Here is a 22,501-nt window from a genome sequence, read left to right on the forward strand (position 1 = left end):
ATAAATACTTCGCAGAAGCATATAAATACTATTAATGTGTTTATGTATTTATAATAAATGGGTAGGTAAGAAAACTCGTAAATATTTTTCAAAATTATAAAACATACATAACAAAAATGTACCATTTTGACTATTTTTAAATGTAAGTTTAATGGCATTAAATACAATCAAAATGTTGTATAATCATCACCACCATCCATCTTCAGAACTTTTCTTGTCTTCTCAAACTGAAACTCTGTACCCACTAAACAATAACTTCCCATTCTTCCTTGCTGTCAGCTTCTGGCAACTCCCACTTTACCTTCTATATGAATTTGACTACCCTAGGTACCTTGTAAGTGGATCACACAGTGTTTGTCCTTTTGTGACAAACTTATTTTACTTACCATAGTATCAGAATTTATCTACGTTGTAGCCTGTGTGTCAAAATTCCCTTTTTAAGGCTGAATAATACTCTATTTTTATATAGACAACATTTGATCTGTGGATAGATATTTGATTGCCTCTGTCTCTTGGCTATTATGAACAAGGCTGCTATTAACATGGATGAACAAATATCTGTTTGAGTCCCTGCTTTTAATTGTTTTGGGTATTCTAGAAGTGAAATTGCTGGATTATGTGATAATTCTGTTTTTAAATTTTGTTTATTTCAAAAATGAGAAATTAGCAAATGTTAATTGCCAAGCCAAAAGCTAAGAGAAAGCCAGAGCTCAAAAAGTAAGCAAATCACAGCAGTCTGCTTTTTGTGAGGCTAAATTTAGACAAAATTAAATTGAAGTTTTGATATATTTTGGGGGAAGGGAGGAGAGAAACTAAAACTAAATCCAGCAAAATCAAGCTGAAGTTTTAATAGATTAAAGGTAAATCAGGCTGGTTGAGATGGCTGATGCCTGTAATCCCAGCACTTTGGAAAGCCAAGATGGGCAAATGGCTTGAGGCCAGGAGTTCAAGACTAGCCTGACCAACATGGCAAAACCCCACCTCTACTAAAAATACAAAAATTAGCCAGGTGTGGTGATGCATGCCTGTAGTCCCAGCAACTTGGGAGGCTGAGGCACAAGAATCTCTTGAATCCAGGAGTCAGAGGTTGCAGTGAGCCAAGATCGTGCCACTGCCCTTCAGCCTGGGTGACAGAGTGTCTCAAAAAAATAAATAAATAAATAAATAACCTAGGTCGAAGCCCTTGGCTCTGCCCATGGCAGGAAGATGAAATAAAATCCTTGTATTTAGTAGGGACCATTCTCTTTCAGGGGCTATGCCATTACAGTAAAGGTAAATTAGAAGTAAAACTGTTTCCCTTTCTCCACCACTAGGGACCATAGGGAGATTTGCCTTGGGGCTAAGCAGAGCAGAAGATTAAAAAAAAAAAAAGCCTATCTTTGAGATGGCTAATCATGGTGGAGACTTTTACATGGATTTTCAGTCCAAATTTGCATCAATGAGTGATCCAAGAGATCGCTAGTTTTAAATGGTTCTGGAATGGCAGAGGCAAATGCAGATTTCCTCTGGAGGAAGGCACCTTCTTTTTTAGCCTTGGGAAATTCTCATGAATAATTTGCCAAGGGCAGGGGTTAACAAACAGTCAAATATAACCAAACATAAGGAGACAGAGCAAGAAGAGTAAGAATAAGGAGCACATAACAGACAGCAGAAAAAGATCATAAAGTTTTCAGACATTAGAATTATCAAACACTGATCACTTTAAAATGGTAGCCTAATTATAGAAATAAAAGATAGGCCTAAAATACCAGCAGGGAACAAACTATATCAAGTGACATAAGCATATTTGGAAAAAGGCTAAGTAAGACTTCTTAAAAATACTGAATATGATAACTAAGTAAGTGGTTTCTGCAGCAAACTGGACACAATTGAAGAGAGAATGTGTGACATAGAAGAAGTACCAGAAGAAAAGTTCCAAAATGTAGCAAAAGATATGAAACAATGGAAAATACAGAAGAGTCATTTTAAAATGTAGAGAATATAGTGAGAAGGCCTAATATGACACTTAGTTGGAGATGTGGAAGAAGCACTATAGAATGAAATAGAAGAAATATTTGAAGAGAGAGTGACTGAAAAATTACTTGAACTGATGAAAGACACCACATTCAGGAAGCCAAACACAGATTTTGGATCAGGACAACTAAAAAGAAATCTACCTCTGGACATAGAGGAAATGTGAAAAAACAAAGATAAATGGAATGTCCAAAAGCAACCAGAAGTGGGAGAAAGACATAATCTTAATTGAAATATAGACTGACAGCTGACTTCTCAATGGTAACAATAGGAGCCAGAGTACAGTGGAGTGGTACCATTAGTATGTTGAAAGAAAATAACCATTTACCTAGAAACTCTATACACAGAGAAATCATCTTTCAAGTCTGAGTGTGAAGGACAAACATTTGGAGACAAACCAAGGCTGAGAGAGTAGATTAGTAGACTCTAAACATAAAGGATATACTTTGGGCAGTAGTATATTATCTGGATGGAAAATTTGAGATGAAGAAGGGTTGAAGAACAGAATGGTAAGTAACCATATGGGCATGTGTAAGTGAACAGTAGTAAAATAAGTCTAGTGGGGCTAAAAAGAGTCTATAACAGCAATAACATAGAGGTCAGAAGGATAAAATGGATTCAAATTGTACTGAGGTGCTTGAATTATTCAGGATCTCAGTAAAAAGTACTGATTTGGCTTTCATTATTCCTAAATTAAGTATAATAGAAGAGCTTCACATAAGAGGGGCATTTCCTGAGTGCTAATAGTGTTCTGTTTCTTGACCTTTGAGTGGTGGTTATGGGAAAGTGGAAGAGTAAGGGGAGTTATTGCTTCATATTTACAAGCTAAACATGAGATAAATGCTTTAAGTACTTATGCATATGTATCTTACATTTTGTATTTTTTAAAAGGTTAAGAAAAATAGGATATAAACTATATACTTCAAAAAGGATAAATAGAAAATAGTCACATAGGAAGTCACATTTGCCTTCATAGTTTTGAAAAAATACTTAAATGACATTATTCATCCTAAACCTATGAACAAAATTTGACTAGTCCCACAGGAATGTGGTATTTAGTTTGTTGGTATGGAAACAAAATACTAAATCTTATTTCATGTTACCTTAAAATTTGGTGATGGGGACTGATCTAGTTGTTGAGTTTATAATTCTTACCCTTTATCTGTCAAATCTGTCTTAATCTCAGATGTCTGTTCTGTCTTTCCTGAAAAAAGTCATCTTACATACTTTTAGAAGGCAATGAAAAATGTCTAAAGGAAAGGACCAATAGTTACAGTTATTTTAATTGTCCTCTGTGACCTGAAAAGCACTCTTAAATTTAGTTATGAATTTTGAGGTACACACTGAGCTGAAATGTGTAAATTAATACAAACATTAGATATTATAGTAGCAATATAATAGGAAGTTGCAGAATGTTTATAGATACAGGTAAAAAGGTATATTTAAAAATAACATGGCTGGGCATGGTGGCTCATGCCTGTAATCCCAAGACTTTGGAAGGCTGGGCAGGAGAATGGCTTGAGCCCAGGAGTTTGACACCAGCCTGAACAATATAGTGAGACCCCATCTCTACAAAAATTTTTTAAAATTAGCTGGGCATGGTGGTGCACACCTGTAGTCCCAGCTATTCAGGAAGCTGAGGTGGGAGGATCTCTTGAGTCAGGACAGTTGAGGCTGTAGTGAGCCATGATCATGCCACTGTACTTCCGCCTTGGTGACAGAGTGAGACCCTATCTCAAAAAAACCCAAAAAACAACAAAGCAGGACATTTGGTAATTTACCGTGATAATATATACTTTGTTTTACATAATCTTAAAATTATTATGGTACCTAAATACTTATATTCTCTGTTCCAAAAAATTTATAAAGTCTTAACCCACATTTGTCAATCACTCAGTGTCCCCTCTAATCCAATTTCTACAGTAATATTATCTTGAAGGGTAAATGCTGGGTCTGTTAAAATGTAGTATGCTACTCAACAGATCACTGACGAAGAGTTCAAATGTATGGCTTACAGTAAACATACCAGATATTGGGAAACAGTATATGGTTGTATGAGAAGTAAATGAAATAGCATTTATAAAAACTCAGAACAAAACTTGGCATGTAAGAAACAGCCTAATAATGTTAGCCATTGATATTTTAATGTGAGGACATAAAGTATATTAAACTTTTAGATATAGTCTTATTTATTTCTTATCTTAGATAGTATACTAGTCATTGATTCAGCTATTCTTACTCTTTAAAAACAAGTGCTTCAATGTGGACCTGAATTAGGGTAAGGATTTGGGGGCATTTGTAGGTATCCCTTCGCACACAACTGTGTAGATGGCACAGTAGGCCAGCTGTTACTAAAGACATTCATTATACAGTTACTAGGAGTCACTGAGGCACGATCTATTTTTCCATCATCTCTTGGGAAGTTGTTTTCTTTCTTGCCTTTGGTCTACTTCATTTGTATGGGACTCTAACTAAATCAAGCACTCTAAAAATCAGCATAAAAACACTGTTAGGTTTTATTCTCATACAAAATCTGTCTCCTCAAAAGACCATCTTGAGACTTTTAATCTCCCCTGCACCCCTCCCCCCAAAATTTTAACTTTTTATTTTTAATCAGTTGTAATGTTTTTATAATTTAGTGGCTTGAAGGCAAAGTAGTTATGAGAATACACAGCTTTTATGTATTTTGTTTGCTTTAGACATTTTGTGACCTTGGGCAGGTGTGTTAATTTTATACCGCACTTCTTTATTTTAAATTTAATGGAACATATTTTCTAAAGTAGTTAATAGTGTTAATATTCTTCCATTTTAAATATTTATTTTAAAGAATTCTATTTTTTCAAACAATTACACTAAAAGCATAAAGGTTCCTATCCAATCTGATGTATATATATTTATAACATCACTGTTATGCTCTTTTGTATGTAATAATTTTATATTAGCCTAAATCGAGAACTGGTAAATATAGAGAAATTACTGTACTCAGTGTGCCTTAATGACTTTAAACCCTACCCTAGAAACTATATGGAAAGAGGTATCCATGACAGTAAGAGGATTGTGGATTCCACTTAAGTTCCTTTTTCAATTAAACTGGGAAGAATTGTTTAAATAAAATGTCTTACACATTGCCTTTTTTGTGTGGTACTGAACTTAATTTTCTCCCCAAAATGTATCAGTCATTTAATGAGATTCTGCATAAGAAATTTAGGACACCCATTTGTGAGGGTAAATTCCGTTCATCAGGGCAAACACAGATTGCAGGTAGCCCTGGAACTGAGGAATAGCTTTGATTTTTGGTAACATTTGCAAGTCCACAGCTTCCTGATCAACCTTACACTACTCTGTAATTTCATATGTCTCTTTTTTGGTGTTGAAAACCCCACCTTCCTGATGTCTGGGTTTCCACAGCTGCTGCTGCTTAAAGTAAGCATCAGTAAGATGTTTGGGGATTTCTATTGCTGAAAGCAATTTTTGGGGAGGTGGCGATGGCAAATTTCTGGTGTGTTCCTTGTAGAGGAACTCGATTGAGGACTAGAGATCCAGTTACAAGTAACAAGCCAATGCCCACCTGCTTCAGGAAAACCACCTTCTTGCCTCTGTGGCGTCCAGTGAGGATGATCAGAATGCTCCTGGGAGCTGGCTTGCAGTTTTCTTACGTACTAACTGGCTTGGAGTTATTTGCTGTGGCTCAACAGCTTTCAAGGCACGTCTTCCCTAAGATAGTATCAAGGCAATTTGTGAAGTTTAACCACCTGGGTACCACTATTCTTGTCACCACCAACTGATTTTCTAATGGCTGCAAGAACCTTCTCCTTTCTCTTTTCAATCTTGGATTTAGAGGGTGAGTATTTCCTTTTATACATGTCTTTTCCTAGAATACATAGCAGATTGGGAGTATCTGCCAATTCTTCTGACAAGGACAGGATTTCGGCCTTTGGATTTTTAGCCTTGAAGTTACCCATTTTCACCTTGCCACTAGCGTCAGCCTTCTTGCCTTCAGGTTTCTTCTCCTTAGTATCCGGCTTCTCGACTTTTTCACCTGCCATCTTGCAAGATGGGAAAGAGCTGAACTTAAGTTTTTTGATAACTCAGGTTCATCACCATGATCACATTCTCAGGGGCTACTGAGATAAATAGCTGTATACCTATAAAACAATTCACTGAATAATCAACAAGTACCTACTGAGTGACTTCTGTGTGCCAGGCATTTGGATTGGGTACCAGGTATTTGGTAATGAACAAAACCAAATGGAATTTCTGTCCTTGTAATATAAAGTCTAGTTGTGAAAAAAAATGACACTACCTAAATGATCACACAGATGTATAATTTTAAACCTTGATCAAGTGCTATGAAGAAAATTTTCATTGTTAAGAATATTACTTTGGAATTAGATCACAGTTCAATCCCAAATTGACCAATTGGTAGTATTGTGATCCTGCACAGCAATCTGAATCACAGATAGAATGAGAACAGCCTGTTTTCTGGGTTGTGTTGTGAAGATCAAATGAGGTAACAAATGTGATATTGTTAATTTTTTACTTGCTTATTTGTCTTTCTGGACTTGAATGTAAGCTTCAGGAAAGTAAGAATTTTTTGGTCTATCTTACTTAACTGTTATTTTCCTTAGCACTTGGATCAGAGAGTCACATCATGGGCATGAATTAATATTTGTTGAATGAATGAAATGTTCATGATTTTTTGCCCGTACTCAGCATTCATAAGGAATATTTTGTACTTAACATATTTTTTCTTCCCTATCGTCAGATTGATATTCTATTTGTTGCTCTCGTGGCTGTCTCCTGTAGTTCTGCTTCTCTTCATAATTTGACTTTGGACTAGAAAATCAGATAACCAATGTGATAGATGACACAGATGTCTCTGTAATAAGAGACATTTAAAAAAATCTGCAAGTAAGAGAGAAGGCCTCTCTTAAAAGTAACAGGAGGATGGCCAGGCATGGTGGCTCATGCCTGTTAATTCCAATAATTTGAGAAGCTGATGCAGGAGGATCACCAGGAGTTGAAATCCAGCTTGGGCGACATAGGAAGACTCCATCCCTACAAAAAAAAAAAAAAAAAAAGTGAGCCAGATGTGTTGATGCGTGCAGTCTCAGCTGCTTGGGATGCTGAGGTGGGAGGATTGCTTGGTCCCAGGAGGTCAGGGCTGCAGGGAGCCGTGACCATGCCACTGCACTGCACCTAGGTGACAGAGCAAGACCCTGTCTCAAAAAAAAAGAAAAGAAAGAAAGAAACAGGAGTGAACTTTCATGCATAGACTTACTGAGATCTCTTTTTGTTATTTAAAGGCCTTTAAAAAATTTCAGCTACATTCTATATATATAGTTGATGTTGCCAGATAAGTAACCTCATAAATGAAATATTACAGTTCTTCTAATAAAGCATGCTTATTATAGCTTTATATCACATTATATCATAATTTTTGTATATAATTAGGAGACATTTAAATTTTTAATTTTTAAAGGTTAGCCTCATTCTGTTTGTTTACTAATTTTTGTGGATCATATAGAACTTCTGTTTGATATAATTCTCTTAAGTATTTAAGTATTCATACTTAAATATGAATTCTTCATAATTTAAGTATTAATTGTAATGATCTGTCCTCACAGTGCATTTAAAGTAAACGTACCTGGTTAATTATTTCCCAGGGCATGTTTGCACACTTGCTATTTATTGATTACTATTATCTCTTAATAACAATATCTCCTAGAAAAATGTCAGAGTTTTTTTTTTTAGCTTTATTAATCTTGGCAGTATGGTCTCAGATGACTCACCAGGAACTGTGCAACTAAGAAGATTGAGTCTTTAAACAAATGAAGCATTACATTTTATTATCATAGGGATAGTTTTTGGTTTTCAGATCTCATACTCTAAAATGAAGATAAAATGTTATAAATTAATCCTTGTTTATCCCATGGGGTATTATCTTTCAGAAAGTGAATTCCTACTTGAAATAGTGTCTAGATTTTTGTCATTGTTTTGTTTTTGCTTTAATGAGTCCCAGAATATGACATGAAATTAAATTCCAATGAATTATTGCCATGCTATTTATTTCTACTAATGATAATTATCTTGTGTGAAATGCAACTATCCTTTCTTAATTGGATATCATAATTGAAAAACTGCAGTTAGGCTGGCAAACTAATCACATAAAAAGTAATTTTTTTACCCTCAATATTTTCAATAGTCACTTCTCAGTTATGAGATAACATTGTTTGTTAGAAGCATATTCTAAGTTGATGTTTTCAGTATAATTTTGGATTCCTGTGAATGACAATATTATAATAATGATTAATATTTAATTATGATACATATTATATACATAGTTTACTTTTTCCTTTATACTCTTAATATAAGCCTAAAACCTAATCTTATATAAGAGAATATATTAACAAATTGTGATACAACCACTAGATCTAATATCATGTAACTATACAAAATTATGTATATAGAAAATGTATAATCATATGGAAACATGCTTATATTGGAATGTTAAGTGGAAAAATCAGGACATTAAAATTATAGTACAATATGATTTTATAGAAAAAAGATTTGGAGGGTATAAATGAAAACTGTATTTCTGTTGAGAAGATGGGATTTTGAAAAATATTTTAGCTTTTATTCAAGTTTTTTTGTGTTTTTGTTTTCCTTAAAATATAAAATAGTAATTATCTGTAAGTGTCTCAGATCAGACAAATATTTGACAAACTTTATGTCTCAATTATCAAGTAGAAAAGTATGGCTATCGGTTTCCTCATCTTTTTGCCTTTGTGTATTAAAACGTCCCACTTTAAGTTAAGAGCCAGAGATAAGAATGACAGGTAGTTCTATAATAAATTGGCATTTTCTCCATCTACTTTTATTGTGGAAAACTTCAGACATATAGAAAGCATAGTAAAGTGAACCCACATATTCTCAGCTTTAACAGTTTTCAAAATTTTGCTAATTCTTTTATTCCTTTTCCTGACACACACTTTCTTTTTCTAGGCGTTTGTAAAGCAGTTTCTAGTGATGGTTATTTTAACTGTAAATAGTTCTTTATATTTCATTGATAAGCCTTTTAACATACCACTTTATTATCAGATTTAATACTGTTAACCATAATTTGTTAGTTTTGACATTCTCTATCCATATTCAAATTTCTGCAGTTGTCTCAAAATTATCTTTTTACAATTAATTTGTTAAAACCAGTATCCAAAGTCCATAAATTACATTTGGTTACTATGTCTCCTAAGTCTCTTTTATTTTCAAAAGCCATTTCAAAATGTATTAGACATCCTAATAAAAGAGAAAAAAAAGTCTGGGCCTGGTGGCTTATGCCTGTAATCCCAGAACTTTGGGAGAGAGGAGGGAGGAGGGAAGAAGAGGAGAAGAGGGGAGGAGGTAGGAGTGAAGGGAAGAGGAGGGGAGGGAGGAGAGGAGGACAGGTGGGTGGATCATGAGGTGAAGAGATTGAGACCATCCTAGCCAACATGATGAAACCGTGTCTCTACTAAAAAATACAAAAATTATCTGGGCGTGGTGGCACACACCTGTAGTCCCAGCTACTTGGGAGGCTCAGGCAGGAGAATCGCTTGAACCTGGGAGGTGGAGGTTGCAGTTATCCGAGATCATCACTGCACTCCAGCCTGGCGACAAAGCAAGACTGTGTCTCAAAAAAGAGAAAAGAAAAAAAAAAAAATCACTATATTGCTCAGAGTATATTTTCTTGCCATCTTTTTAATATAGCTTTTCATAGTTGAGATCTATTAGAAGTAATTTTATACCTTTTTCAGTTAATATTATATCTGAAGCTTTTTATACTTAAAATACATATTTCCCACTTTAGTCGCTACAATAAGATGAATCTCAGATTTTCTTTTTGAGACGGAGTCTCGCTCTTGTTGCCCAGACTGGAGTACAGTGGTGTGATCTCAGCTCACTGCATCCTCCGTCTCCTGGATTCAAGTGATTTTCATGCTTCAGCTAGGATTACAGGTGCCTGCCATCACACCTGGCTAAATTTTGTATTTCTAGTAGAGACAGGATTTCACCATGCTGGCTAGGCTGGTCTCGAATTCCTGACCCCAGGTGATCTGCTTGCCTTGGCCTCCCAAAGTGCTGGGATTACAGGCATGAGCCACTGCACCCGGCCTTAATTTTTTTAGATACCACATTTTATTTGTAAAGAATGTCATTTTACAGTGTGTACTACAACACATTTTCTTATTGTTAGAGTTGAAGAGACTTTCATTTTTGAGTAAGAGGTGTAGTTTCTCTACTTATTACCCAGAGTAAGGGAAATGGTCTAGGCACTGTTTTCTCTATACCAGGCATGCCAGATCTTGATCTATATGATCATTTGAGAGAGGTATTTACTTTTGGCAATTGGAGGATAAGTAATGCTCTTATTAAGTTTAAGTCTTATTTTTTATTAGTTTCTTTCATTTTTTTTTTTTTTTTTGAGACGGAGTCTCGTTCTGTCGCCCAGGCTGGAGTGCAGTGGCACGATTTGGCTCACTGCAAGCTCCGTCTCCCAGGTTTATGCCATTTTACTGCCTCAGCCTCCCGAGTAGCTGGGACTACAGATGCCTGCCACCTCGCCTGGCTAATTTTTTTGTATGTTTAGTAGAGACGGGGTTTCACCATGATAGGATAGTCTCGATCTCCTGACCTCGTGATCCATCCAAATTTGATTACTGCCATCCTAAATGCCATTGAGTTGTCTGAATGTGTGACACATTTGTATCTCCCAGTACTATCAAGGATAAAAGAGGTGATAAATTCAGATATTGGAAGGACTCTGTGTAGCAGGGAAAGTATGGAAAAAGTTGCTGCCTACCTTAGTTACAATAGGTTGAATTCATCAAAGAACTTCCAACTGGAAAAGGAGAAACTTGAAATAGAGATTACAAGTCATGCAAACACGTTGATTCTTAAGTGCATGTGTTTATGGCTACATTAGTTTCCTAGGGCCGCTGTAGTTTAAGCCACTAATTTGTGGCTTAAAATAACAGATGTTTCTTATGACACAGTTCTGGAGGCTAGAAGTTCAAAATTAAAGTGTCAAGACCATGCTCCCTGTGAAGGTTCTAGGGAATCCTTCTTTGCCTCTTCCTAGCTTCTGGTGGTTGCCTGCAGTCCTTGACTTTCCTTGTAGGACATACACACATCACTCCAAACTCTGCCTCTATCTTTACATGGCGTGCGTTCTTTGTGTGTGTCTTCTTGTAAAGAAATCACTGATTTGATTTAGGGCTCATCCTCATCCAGTGTGTCCTTATCTTAACTAATCACATTTGCAAAGTATTTCCAAATAATGTTACATTCTGAGGTTCTGGGTAGACATGAACTTTGAGGAGACACTATACAACCCAGTATAGCGGGTGTGGGTATTTGTGTATATGTGTATGGGTGGAGGGGGGCACCTAGGAATGCACATTCTAATTATTTTATTCAGAGTTTATTTCTACTTAAGTAGTTTAATTTGAGAGTGGTGTGAATGTGGGGGAAATGTTAGAAACTACTGACTTAAAACAATAGTTTTCATTATATGTTGAATAAGTCCTTATTTGCTGCTATTCCTTGAACTTACTTTCCTTGGCTCCATAGTGTATTTTAAAGCGAAGGGCAGGATATATGCACTATGAAGTTGTAATATGAAAAGATGGAGGCCATTAGTTTAGCATGTGCTGGTATTGGTCTGTTTTTTCCATAAAGTATAGCTCTTCAGTTAATCGTTGTCCTGGTATAAAAGGGAAGTCTTTAGTTATGACCACCTTACTGTGAGTAGTTCCTGGCTTTTGAGGATATCTTAAGGATATGGATCTTTCACACTCCTATGCTGAAGATCCTTGAATTTTCTTTTCCTGTGCTTGACATTGAGTGCTGAATGTAGTTTAGTACACGTCTTTGATTCCAAATGTCTAAAACACTTTTATCACATACCATTAAGTAGCAGCATTTTCCAAAGCAGTCATCTATCATGTTGTAATCTTTCTGATTGAATGGTAAATGCATCCTTAGAAATTATCAGCATTATAGTATTTCATCAAAAATGGAATATGCACTTTGGGAGGCCGAGGCAGAAGGATCGCTTGAGCCCAGGAGTTCCAAACCATCCAAGAAACTTGACAAGACTCCGTCTGTATGGAACGTAAAAAATTAGCCAGGCATGGTGGTATGCACCTGTAGTCCCAGCTACTCGGAGGCCTGAGGCAGGAGTATCACTTGAGCCAAGGAGGTTGACACCGCAGTGAGCTATGTTCATACCAGATGCACTCCAGCCTAGGAGACAGAATGAGATTCTGTCTGAAAAACAAAAAACCCTAACTTTTGTAAACCAAAGAGTCAGATTTAGAAGGAAACTTCAAGACAGTGAAAATACGTATCTTTTTTTAAAGTTGTCTTGTAGCCTTCTATTTAGAGCTTTTTTGGCTCTTAAAATGTTCAACATTTACTCATTCGCCAAACTAGTTAGGTGTAGTATATGTTATGCATATGCTGTACTAAACCTGGTTTATATGATAAACCTGACAACATATATGTATGTATAGTATTTCTTCATTCCGTCAACAAATAATCATTGTGTATCTGCTATATGCAAGGCATAGTATCAGGAATTTCTGATGCAAGGATAAACAAAATAGACACAGTCTCAAGAATAAACAAAATAGACACAGTCTCTGCACTACTGACAGTCTAGAGAGGAAGACAGAGATTCATCAGATAATCATGCAAATAAATATAAAATTATCACTATGAAAATGCTAGGAAGGAGAGGTGAACAGTGAGTGCTCACCTTCCAGAGCTCGTAGGGAATTTGACTTAGTCTTCGGAGGGAAACCATGCAGGAGCTCAAAGAAAACTTCCCCAAGGAACTGACTTTGGAACTGAGTTAGATGATTATTGGAAAGTATGTAGTGAAGAGCATGTGTGAAGATTCTAGGAAGCAAAAATAACATGTAGATCTTGTACAGTATGAAGTGTGAATTATTTATAAAGAAAGGAAGCAGTGTGGTTGGAAATGTCAACCTAAGGAAAGAAAATGAGGCAAAATTAATATAGAGACTTTATTTGGGTCAATGTTGAGGACTGCAGCCTGGGAAACATTGGGAAGTGCCCCATTTGGCCTTTGTTACAAGCAGGGTTTTTTTTGTTTGTTTTGTTTTGTTTTGTTTTGAGACAGAGTCTTACTCTGTTGCCCAGGCTGGAGTGCAGTGGCACAGTCTTGGCTCACTGCAACCTTTACCTCCCGGGTTCACGTGATTCTCATGCCTCAGGCTCCCGAGTAGCTGGGACTACAGGCGTGCATCACCACGCCTGGCTGATTTTTGTATTTTTGGTACAGACAGGGTTTCACCATGTTGGCCAGGCTGGTCTCAAACTCCTGGCCTCAAGTGATCCACCTGCTTCAGCCTCCCAAAGTGCTGGGATTACAGGCATGAGCCACCGTGCCCAGCCACAAGCAGATTTTTAAAGGCAAAAAGGGACAAGGGACTTTGTCTAAGCCCACAAAAGGGGTTGATACAAATTTTTGTTTGACATGAATTCTTACTGGCTTACAAAAGTAACATTGATTATTGATTGGCTATATGTTGTTGAACTATAGTTTGTTAAGGTGTCTAGTGTATGGTATGTTATGGCTATTTGGTGTCAATTAGTCTAGAGCCCACATAGCAAGTGACTTCAAGAGTTAAGTATTGAGCTCAAGCGGGGAGCAAAACATGACTGCTGTCACATTTTTGTTTATTTTTGTAGAGACAGGGTCTCGCTTTGTTGCCCAGGTTGGATTCAGACTCCTAGGCTCAAGAGATCCTCCTGCCTCAGCCTGCTGAGTAGCCGGGACTATAGGCATGACATGTCACATTTTAATGCTTCTCTGGGCCTGGTAATTTAAAGGGACTTGCATTTCTCAGATTAAAGGTTTGTTTTCTTTATCAGAACACAGAGAACAAGGGAAAGCATCATGCAAGATGAGGCAAGAGAACTATGGCAGAGGCCAGACCTATCAGGGCCTTTTAAAAGATTAAGGATTTAAGTCTTTCAAGAGCAATGGGAGGTTGTTGGAAGATTTTAAGCGGTGTGTGTGTGTTTGTGTGGCAGGGTGGCAGGGCAAGTATGACAGGATCAGATTGTTCTTTCCAAATAATTGGTATAGAAGGGACTAGAGGGGATGGACAGTTCCAAAGTCAGTTCCTTGGGGAAGTTTTCTTTGAACTCCTGCATGGTCTCCCTCCAAAGACTGGATCAAATTCCCTGTGAGCTCTGAAAGGTGAGCACTCACTGTTCACCTCTCCTTCCTAGCATTTTCATAGTGATAATTTTTTTATTTATTTGCATGATTATCTGATTAACCTGTGTCTTCCTCTCTAGACTGTCAGTAGTGCAGAGACTGTGTCTATTGGACTAGATGGATGAGGGAGACCAGTTACAAGGTTATTGAGTAACCCTGGTACAAGATAGCTTGGATTAGGGAGGAGGCCAGGGAAATATAGAAAAGTATAAGCCTGAAACCCACTGTCACTACTTCTCCATCCTCAATTATTTAATTCCTTTTCAGACCAAGTTATGTTATATGCCTGCAACCCAAAGGATCTAAACTATATCATTTGGAAGATTTTTATTATTCTCCAGCATCCAGTTGGAAATCTGAAAAAAAACAATAATTTATTTCTTCGCCTGGTTCTCTCCCACTTGTAAGCTTGCTCTTTCAGAAGTACAATGATAACTATATATATATATATTTATATATATATATATATATATATTTTTTTTTTTTTTTTGAGACAGAGTCTTACTCTGTTGCCCAGGCTACAGGGGCTCGATCTCAGCTCACTGCAACCTCTGCCTCCCAGGTTCAAGTGATTCTCCTACCTCAGCCTCCAGAGTAGGTAGGATTATAGGTATGTGCCACCAGGTCTGGCTAATTTTTGTATTTTTAGTAAAGACGGGGTTTAACTATGTTGGCCAGGCCAGTCTTGAACTCCTGACCTCAAGTGATCCGCCCACCTTGGCCTCCCAAAGTGCTGGGATTACAGGTGTGAGCCACTGTGCCCAGCCAATAATTGTATTTTGATAATTATTCTGTAACAATATTTGATGGTGGCCTATTGCATCCTCAGTTTCTAGGATTTCATAGGTACACTTTAATCTCAGTGGGAACACTAAGCCTTATCATTTATTGAAATAGTCTTTTTCTTCTGGACCTTCTCCTCTTCTTATTGTGACTTTAAAAAATTTTTTTAAAGACTGTCATTTAGCCAGGTGTTGTGGTGCACACCTGTAGTCCTAGCTACTCAGAAAGCTAAGACAGGAGAATCCCTTGAGCCCAGGGGTTTAAGGCTGAAGTGAGCTATAATTGTACTACTGCCTTTCAGCCTGGGCAACAGAAGGAAACCCTGTCTGTAAAAAATAAAGAAAGATTTTAAAAAAGCAATAAACCTTATTTTTTTAAAAAAAGAATGTCATGTGATGATGGTGTCTTTTATTGATTTATTAATGATATCCTTGTCTTACAGATATCATTAAGTTCCTATTTTAGTCAATACTTAATTACCTGAATCATCATCTCCTGGGGAAAAAGCTTTAGATTACAAAGGCACAGGATCAGACTTGTGTTGTCTTCCTCAAAATTTTCTCAGGATTTTCCTCATGTTTTGCTTTCAGTGAGGTTCATTGATTGGACTGTCTCATTATTGTTAATGTGTGAAATAAGTGAATTTATCAGTCGTTTGCAATAACCATTTACAGTAACCTTCATCCATTATTTATGGAAATGATTTTGTACTACATTAGCTTTGATGAGAATATGCAGTTTGCACATTGATTAGTAGTGAAATAAACATATTTCACATCTTTAAATTTTCATGCATTCCTTCATTTATTTGAGGGTAGATGTTGATACTTTGCAAGAATCCTTATTAATTAGAAAGTGTTAGAATCTAAAGATAAATTGCCTGCAGTTGGGAACGTAAAGAAAAGAATAAAACTGAACTTTTTTTTCTCTGATAATATGTCAGCCCCTTTAGAAATTTAAAAATTATATACTGTAATGCACTACATAATGATGTTTCTAGTCAACGAAGGACCACATATATAACAGTAGTCCCATAAGATTATAATGAAGCTGAAAAATTTCTATTAATCTGGTGACATTGTAACTATGATAATGTTGTAGAGCAATGCATTACTTTTTCTATGTTTAGATACACTAATACCATGTCTATCATGTTACAGTTGCCTGCAGCATTCAGTATGGTAACATGTTTTACAGGTTTGTAGCCTGGGAGCAAGAGACTATACCATATAGTCTAGGTGTGTAGTAGGCTCTACCAACTAGGTTTGTGTAAGTACACTCAGTGGTGTTCACACAAATACAAAATCATCTAATGACGCATTTCTCAGAAGGTATCCCCATTGCTAAGTGACACGACTGTATAACATTTAGTGACACAAATAATAAGCTTTCCAATTATCTTTAAGCCAGCCTATGAGCCTCTAGCCAGTACAGAAGTTGTGTCCTTTCATTTCATAAGAGGTGGGCTCATCTTCTTTGGGCTAAGCCTTCTGTGGGGAGGGGAAAGCTAATATCTCATTAACAGCTAGAGTTGTAAATAGAGGTAAAAGTTAGTTAAGTAGGTCTCAGGCTCCAGAATGAGCTTTTAATTTTCCCTAGACTCTTCTAGAACAATGTCTTTTAAGAGCCAGTGTAAGTTCTGCCTAAAGGTGCTTCTGACTTGCTGGACAAAGAACCTCTTTTGGTGCTGGATCTACTCCTAACTTCCTGGATCCTACGTCTCCTAACTTAACTGCCTCTAATGCCAGCTACCTACTGAAATCTGTCTTCTTCTTGACCTTGACTCCCTTCTATGCTAGCCACTTAGCCTGTTCAGTGCCTAACTTCATACTGGCTCTCCTATATGCCTTCTGCTTGATATGACAGAAAATAAAATCTAGTTGTGAGATTGGACCTGTTAATTTGAGAGAAGCATTATACCCTAAATCTTTCTTAGCCATCAACATGATGAAAGATTTTTAGAACCTTTTATTTTCCAAGTCTTAAAGCATTCTTGCTAGAGCTCTCTGGAGACTTAATATTTTAAAAGTGAAATAGTTGTCATCAGCTCTTTTTTTCTGTACTGGTCTGGCCAGTAGTACATAATCAATTATGTATTTGTTGAATGTATGATAGTCACCAAATACCATGTTTAATTATTCTGTTTAGTGTTATCAACATAAGCCATTCAGACACCTTTATTTCTGGTTTCTCATTACTATGTGAAGCATTCTTGAATTATTTACTTTATCCACAAGCTAATATAATATTTTAGAGTAGCCATAAATATGATTCAAACACAATACTGCTATAGAAAAACCATATTTTATATTTACTGGTAAACACCAATTCTACCAAATAGCATATTTAGAACTTACATATTGAACAGCAGTATCACATAGTAGCAGATTCATTTGTTAATATTGGAATACTAAATTGACTAGCTTTTGTCTACATAACTAAGGTTGAAACTGGTACCTTGTAGGGCCTGAAAAGCTTAATTATTGTATATATAATATAATAGTGTAAATGAAGTTAAATTTATGTGGCAATGAGGGTTATCCTCTTGATGTTCTGATATTATAAAATATTTGAAATATTTAAATATGTTCAAAAATATATAAAGAATAAATGTAAAATTATTATGCTGTTTTCATGTGTAGCTTAGGTGATCTGTTTCATTATTTTATAGTTGTTTCTGTAGCACTGGAAAATTTTTTTTAAATCCTAAAATATAGTAGGGTTACAGCTCTGTTTCAAAATTCACTGAAATATTATTAATATATAGTGCTTATATAAGAGCAACTAATAGCCAGGCACACTGACTCATGCCTGTAATCCCAGCACTTTGGGAGGCCAAGGTGGGTGGATCACCTGAGGTCAGGAGTTCAAGACCAGCCTGGCCAACATGGTGAAACCCCATCTCTACTAAAATACAAAAACTAGCAGGCATGATGGCGGGTGCCTGTAATCCTAGCTACTTGGGAGGCTGAGACAGGAGAATCTCTTGAAACCAGGAGACGGTGGTGTGCAGTGAGCCGAGATCGCACCACTGTACTCCAGCCTGGGCGACTGAGAGAGACTCCGTCTCAAAAAAAAAAAAAGAGAAACTGATAATGGAGTGATGACTTTAGCCCTTTTAAATACCTGTAATCTATGTATTTTCATCGTACACAAAAAGAATTTTGTGTAGTTAAAACACTGTAATTGACATGAATTATTGATTTACAATGAGCAATTACATCACACTAGTAAACTCGTGAGCATTTTCTAACTTATGGGATATTTGTTTTGCAGGAGAAAATAGATGTAAAAATGGTTTTCATGACTTGAATATGTAATTTCCCATTAATACAAAATATTTTACCAATTGTTACCACAAAATTGGTTAAAATTAATACTCTTCTGTCATAATAGATCAAGGCAATTTACATTTAGTTTTCTTTGTCTTTTTTGTTTGTTTGTTTTGTTTTGTTTTATTCCCTTCCCATCCCCTAATTATTTCGTGGCATTTCAGTGCATCAGAGAATTTAGATGAGCTGTCTTCCTCCAGTAGCTGGTTACTTAACCAGAAGCACAGTAAGAAAAAGAGAAAAGACAGGACAAGACTGAAATCTTCATCCTTGACTTTCATGAGTACATCAGCCCGAACAAGGCCACTTCAGAGTTTCCACAAACGAAAACTCTACAGATTGAGCCCTACTTTTTACTGGACTCCACAGGTAAGGCTGCCTTTGGGAAGAAAACATGATCAAAGATTCACCATCAGCATATTTCATGTATGAGAAGATGTAGATTGTTATTTAGAATAACACTTATTTTGAATAATTACATGTATAAAACTTACAAATATAGTTTATAAATGATATAGTAGATGTTAATAATACTAAAGTGGGCTTTAGTAATTTTTTAAACATTGCAAGCAGTGTACTCTGAAACTTCTCACGTCCCCAATTAAAAAAAAAATCTATTATGCCTAAACTAATTTGAGAGATAATGAAATGTCAAGATGATTTTTAAAATGTACTGGCAAAGATAAGAAGGTAAACACAAATGTACTACATATTTGTCTCATAAATATTTGCTCAGAAGAAGAAAATCTGCACAGCTTCAGTTATTTGGAAGAAATAACATTGCTTTCCTTTTTAGGTTTGGTATTTATTAATTTTGTTGAGTGTTCCTTTTCCTTCTTTTAGAATATAAGCAATACAATTTTAGATGTTCATGCTTACAGTTTTTACAAATTAAGTATACTTCATTAGAAACATTCATTTTGAAAAACATATTTTTCATGTGTGAACAAAATAATGGGGATACTTCCGTTAGTGTACTTCTAAACCAGCTGTGATGAAAGGAAAAATAAGTTATCTCTAGTTCTTGCTGGATATGCTTCCCCCCCCACAATTATTTTAGATTTCTTAATATATCAAAGGAAAGAAATTATTGATACTACTATTTAATAGTTTCTGATTATCATTACATTATCTATTTAAATATGTTTGTATTAAAATAAAGATGTTTGTTTTATTAGGAACCAATTGTAAACTCTTTTATCAGGGTCCAGTTATAAATAGGAATGTGGATTCTGACAAATTAGCTTTTATTAAAAGACTTTTCCTGCTGGGCGTGGTGGCTCATGCCTGTAATCCCAGTACTTTGGGAGGCCAAGGCAGACGGATCACTTGAGGTCAAGAGTTCGAGACCAGCCTGGCCAACATGGCGAAACCCCATCTCTACTAGAAATACAAAAATTAGCCCAGCGTGAAAAATACAAAAATTTGCCCAGCATTGTGGCGGCTGCCTGTAATCGCATCCACTGGGGAAGCTGAGGCAGTAAATCTGATTCCAAAGCCCATGTTCTTTCTATAAACATTTATAGCAACAAGAATAAACCAAATCTTTTGTGGGCCTGAAATCAGTAAAGACAGTATATTTCAGGGTTTGTAAGGTTAGAGGTATTAGGAAATATATAGAAAAGATGAGTTTTGAAAGATAAGCAGAGTTTTGAAGGTTATGGTGAAGAGAAAGAAAGAATTTTAAGTGAATAATTGGAACAAAGATGAAAAAAGTAATGGAGAATAGCAAATTCTGTTACCCTCAGCTTCTCTGCCATATTGTCAACCCAATAATTATTTACCTTTCTAAACTTAATTTAAATGTCATTTCTCTCAGGAAGCCTTCCTTGACATCCCCAGAATGGTATATATATTATCATATATATATACTATACATATATATATTTTGTTTTAACCTTGCTAAGTTGGAATTTATTATACTATTTTATAATCATTTCTGACTTCTCAGAAAAAAGTATGGTATGTTTTTAGAGAATAGGGGCTGTATCTTTTTATTTCCAGATCTACAGGGCCTTGAAGAGTACCTATCTGATAGAATGTGCTCAATAAATAATCGTTTAATGTGTTAAAGAATTAATGAAGTGGAACATAGGAAAATATTTAAAAGGCAATGGAGAATGGGAACTCAAAGTGTGTGTGTGTGTGTGTGTGTGTGTGTGTGTGTGTGTGTGTTTCCTAGATTTGCCTACTGCGATGGTCTAGAATAGTGATATTCCATATCCCATAGAACTTACTTTTTTTTTCTTTATGGAAAGTCTTGAGAACCATAGAACTTTCTGTAATGATTCAAATGCTCTATAAATCTATACTGTCCAATATCGTAGCTCCTAGACACATGTAGCTATTGAGCACATGAAACATGGCTTATGTAATTGAGGAACTGAGGGTTTTTTTTTTTTTTTTTCATTTTTTTTTTTAGAAGTTTCACTATGTTGCCCAAGCTGGTTTTGAACTCCTGGACTCAAGTGATCCTCCTGCCTTAGCCTCCCAAAGTGCTGGGATTACAGGTGTGAGCTACTGTGCCCATCCTGAATTTTTAATTTATTTTGTTTTTATTAATTTTAATTTAAGTAGCCACATGTGGGTAATGGCTACCAAATTGGACAGCACAGATCTAGACTCAGACTTATCCTGATAAGTAATCAGTATGTCCGGAACTCATATTTTGTTTTCTAATACCATTTCCTACTAAAAGGAATCGGGGATTTCTGGAGAAATGGCTGGTCTCCAGGGCTGGGGAAGAAAAGGTATGATCATCCTGGAACATCGTAATGTTAACAGAAAGCAAGGAAGTGTTTTAAAAAATGATAAAGGCCTGTTGAAAGAACACAGAAGCTAGCTTGAAGAGGCCCCTACTGGCCAAATCTAGGACTATTTGCTATCAAAATAAATAAGGACAATATTGAACCATTGAAAAAATAGGAACTCATGAGTCCATACTGATGATACATAAATTGGTGAAAAGGAAGACTTTACCATATGCTAGGATGCTGATTAATAAATGTAGAATAAACAGTCACATTAGAGAATCATTTTACAATCATCATAGTAAAGATTGATTGGACAAGAATCATTAATGGGTATAAATCTGGGGTCAGGATTGAGGAGAGGTTTGATGAGGAACAAGATATTTGCATGATCTTAAAGCAGGGGTCCCCAGTCCCCAGGCCACAGACCAGTACTGGTCCGTGGCATATTAGAAATGGACCACACAGCAGGAGGTGAGCAGCAGGTGAGCGAGCATTGCCGCCTGAGCTCTGCCTCCTGTCAGATCAGTGGCAGGAACACACGGGAACTCAAATCCTATTGTGAACTGTGCATCTTGAGGCATGTAGGTTGTGTGCTCCTTAGGAGAATCTAAAGCTTCCTGATCTGAGGTGGAACAGTTTCATCCTGAAACCATCTCCCCATCTCCTACACCCCCAATCTCCTGTCTGTGGAAAAATTGCTTTACATGAAACTGATCCCTGTTGCCAAAAAAGTTGGGGACTGCTGTCTTAAAGTGCCTCCTGCCAGTTGCCAGGGGGCATATAGTAACTATATATAGAGAAACAAACAATACTTTGCCTGAGTGATCAAAACTACTATCACCTGTGAGGGAGGATATAATAACACTGTGTAGTATTCTGACCAGAAATGTATAACCTGAATTTAATCATGAGTAAATATCAGACAAAGCCAAAATCAGACATATAGTATTAAAAAACAACAACCGGCCAGTGTTCTTTTAAAAATGTCCATGTCATGAAAGCCAGGAAAGGCTAAGGACTTGTTCTAGATTGAAAGAGACACTAAAAAGATACATGACAACTAAATGAATATGTGATCTAGAGCAGAATTCTTTTCAAAGGAAAAAATTACTGGGACAATTGAGGAAACTAGACTATTGATGGTAGATTAGACAAAATATTTTATTAACGTTGAATTCCCTGAATATTATTGTTTTTGCAGTTATGTAAGAAAATATCCTTATTCTATGAAATACACATTGAAATATTAAGGGTAAAGTGGCTAAGGCATCCATTGTATATAATAAATAAACTTTCCTTCTGGAATGGTACCAGCCATGTACAACCAA

General features: G+C 36.1%; 1 protein-coding gene and 1 pseudogene across 6 annotated transcripts in view; one reads left to right on the forward strand and one right to left on the reverse strand.

Annotated features, from left to right (window-relative positions):
• The window catches only part of KANSL1L (KAT8 regulatory NSL complex subunit 1 like), a 139,078-nt gene that overhangs the window by 66,498 nt on the left and 50,079 nt on the right, over nt 1-22,501 (forward strand). For all 6 annotated transcript variants that reach the window (XM_050751405.1, XM_050751407.1, XM_050751410.1 and 3 more), the window contains exon 6: nt 18,585-18,789. In XM_050751405.1, the coding sequence (XP_050607362.1) occupies nt 18,585-18,789 (205 nt within the window). The remainder of the gene's footprint in view (nt 1-18,584; nt 18,790-22,501) is intronic.
• LOC126932519 (60S ribosomal protein L6-like) lies at nt 5,148-6,381 on the reverse strand (annotated as a pseudogene).

The sequence above is a fragment of the Macaca thibetana genome, chromosome 12, assembly GCF_024542745.1.
Source record: "Macaca thibetana thibetana isolate TM-01 chromosome 12, ASM2454274v1, whole genome shotgun sequence".
NCBI classification, from domain to species: domain Eukaryota; kingdom Metazoa; phylum Chordata; class Mammalia; order Primates; family Cercopithecidae; genus Macaca; species Macaca thibetana.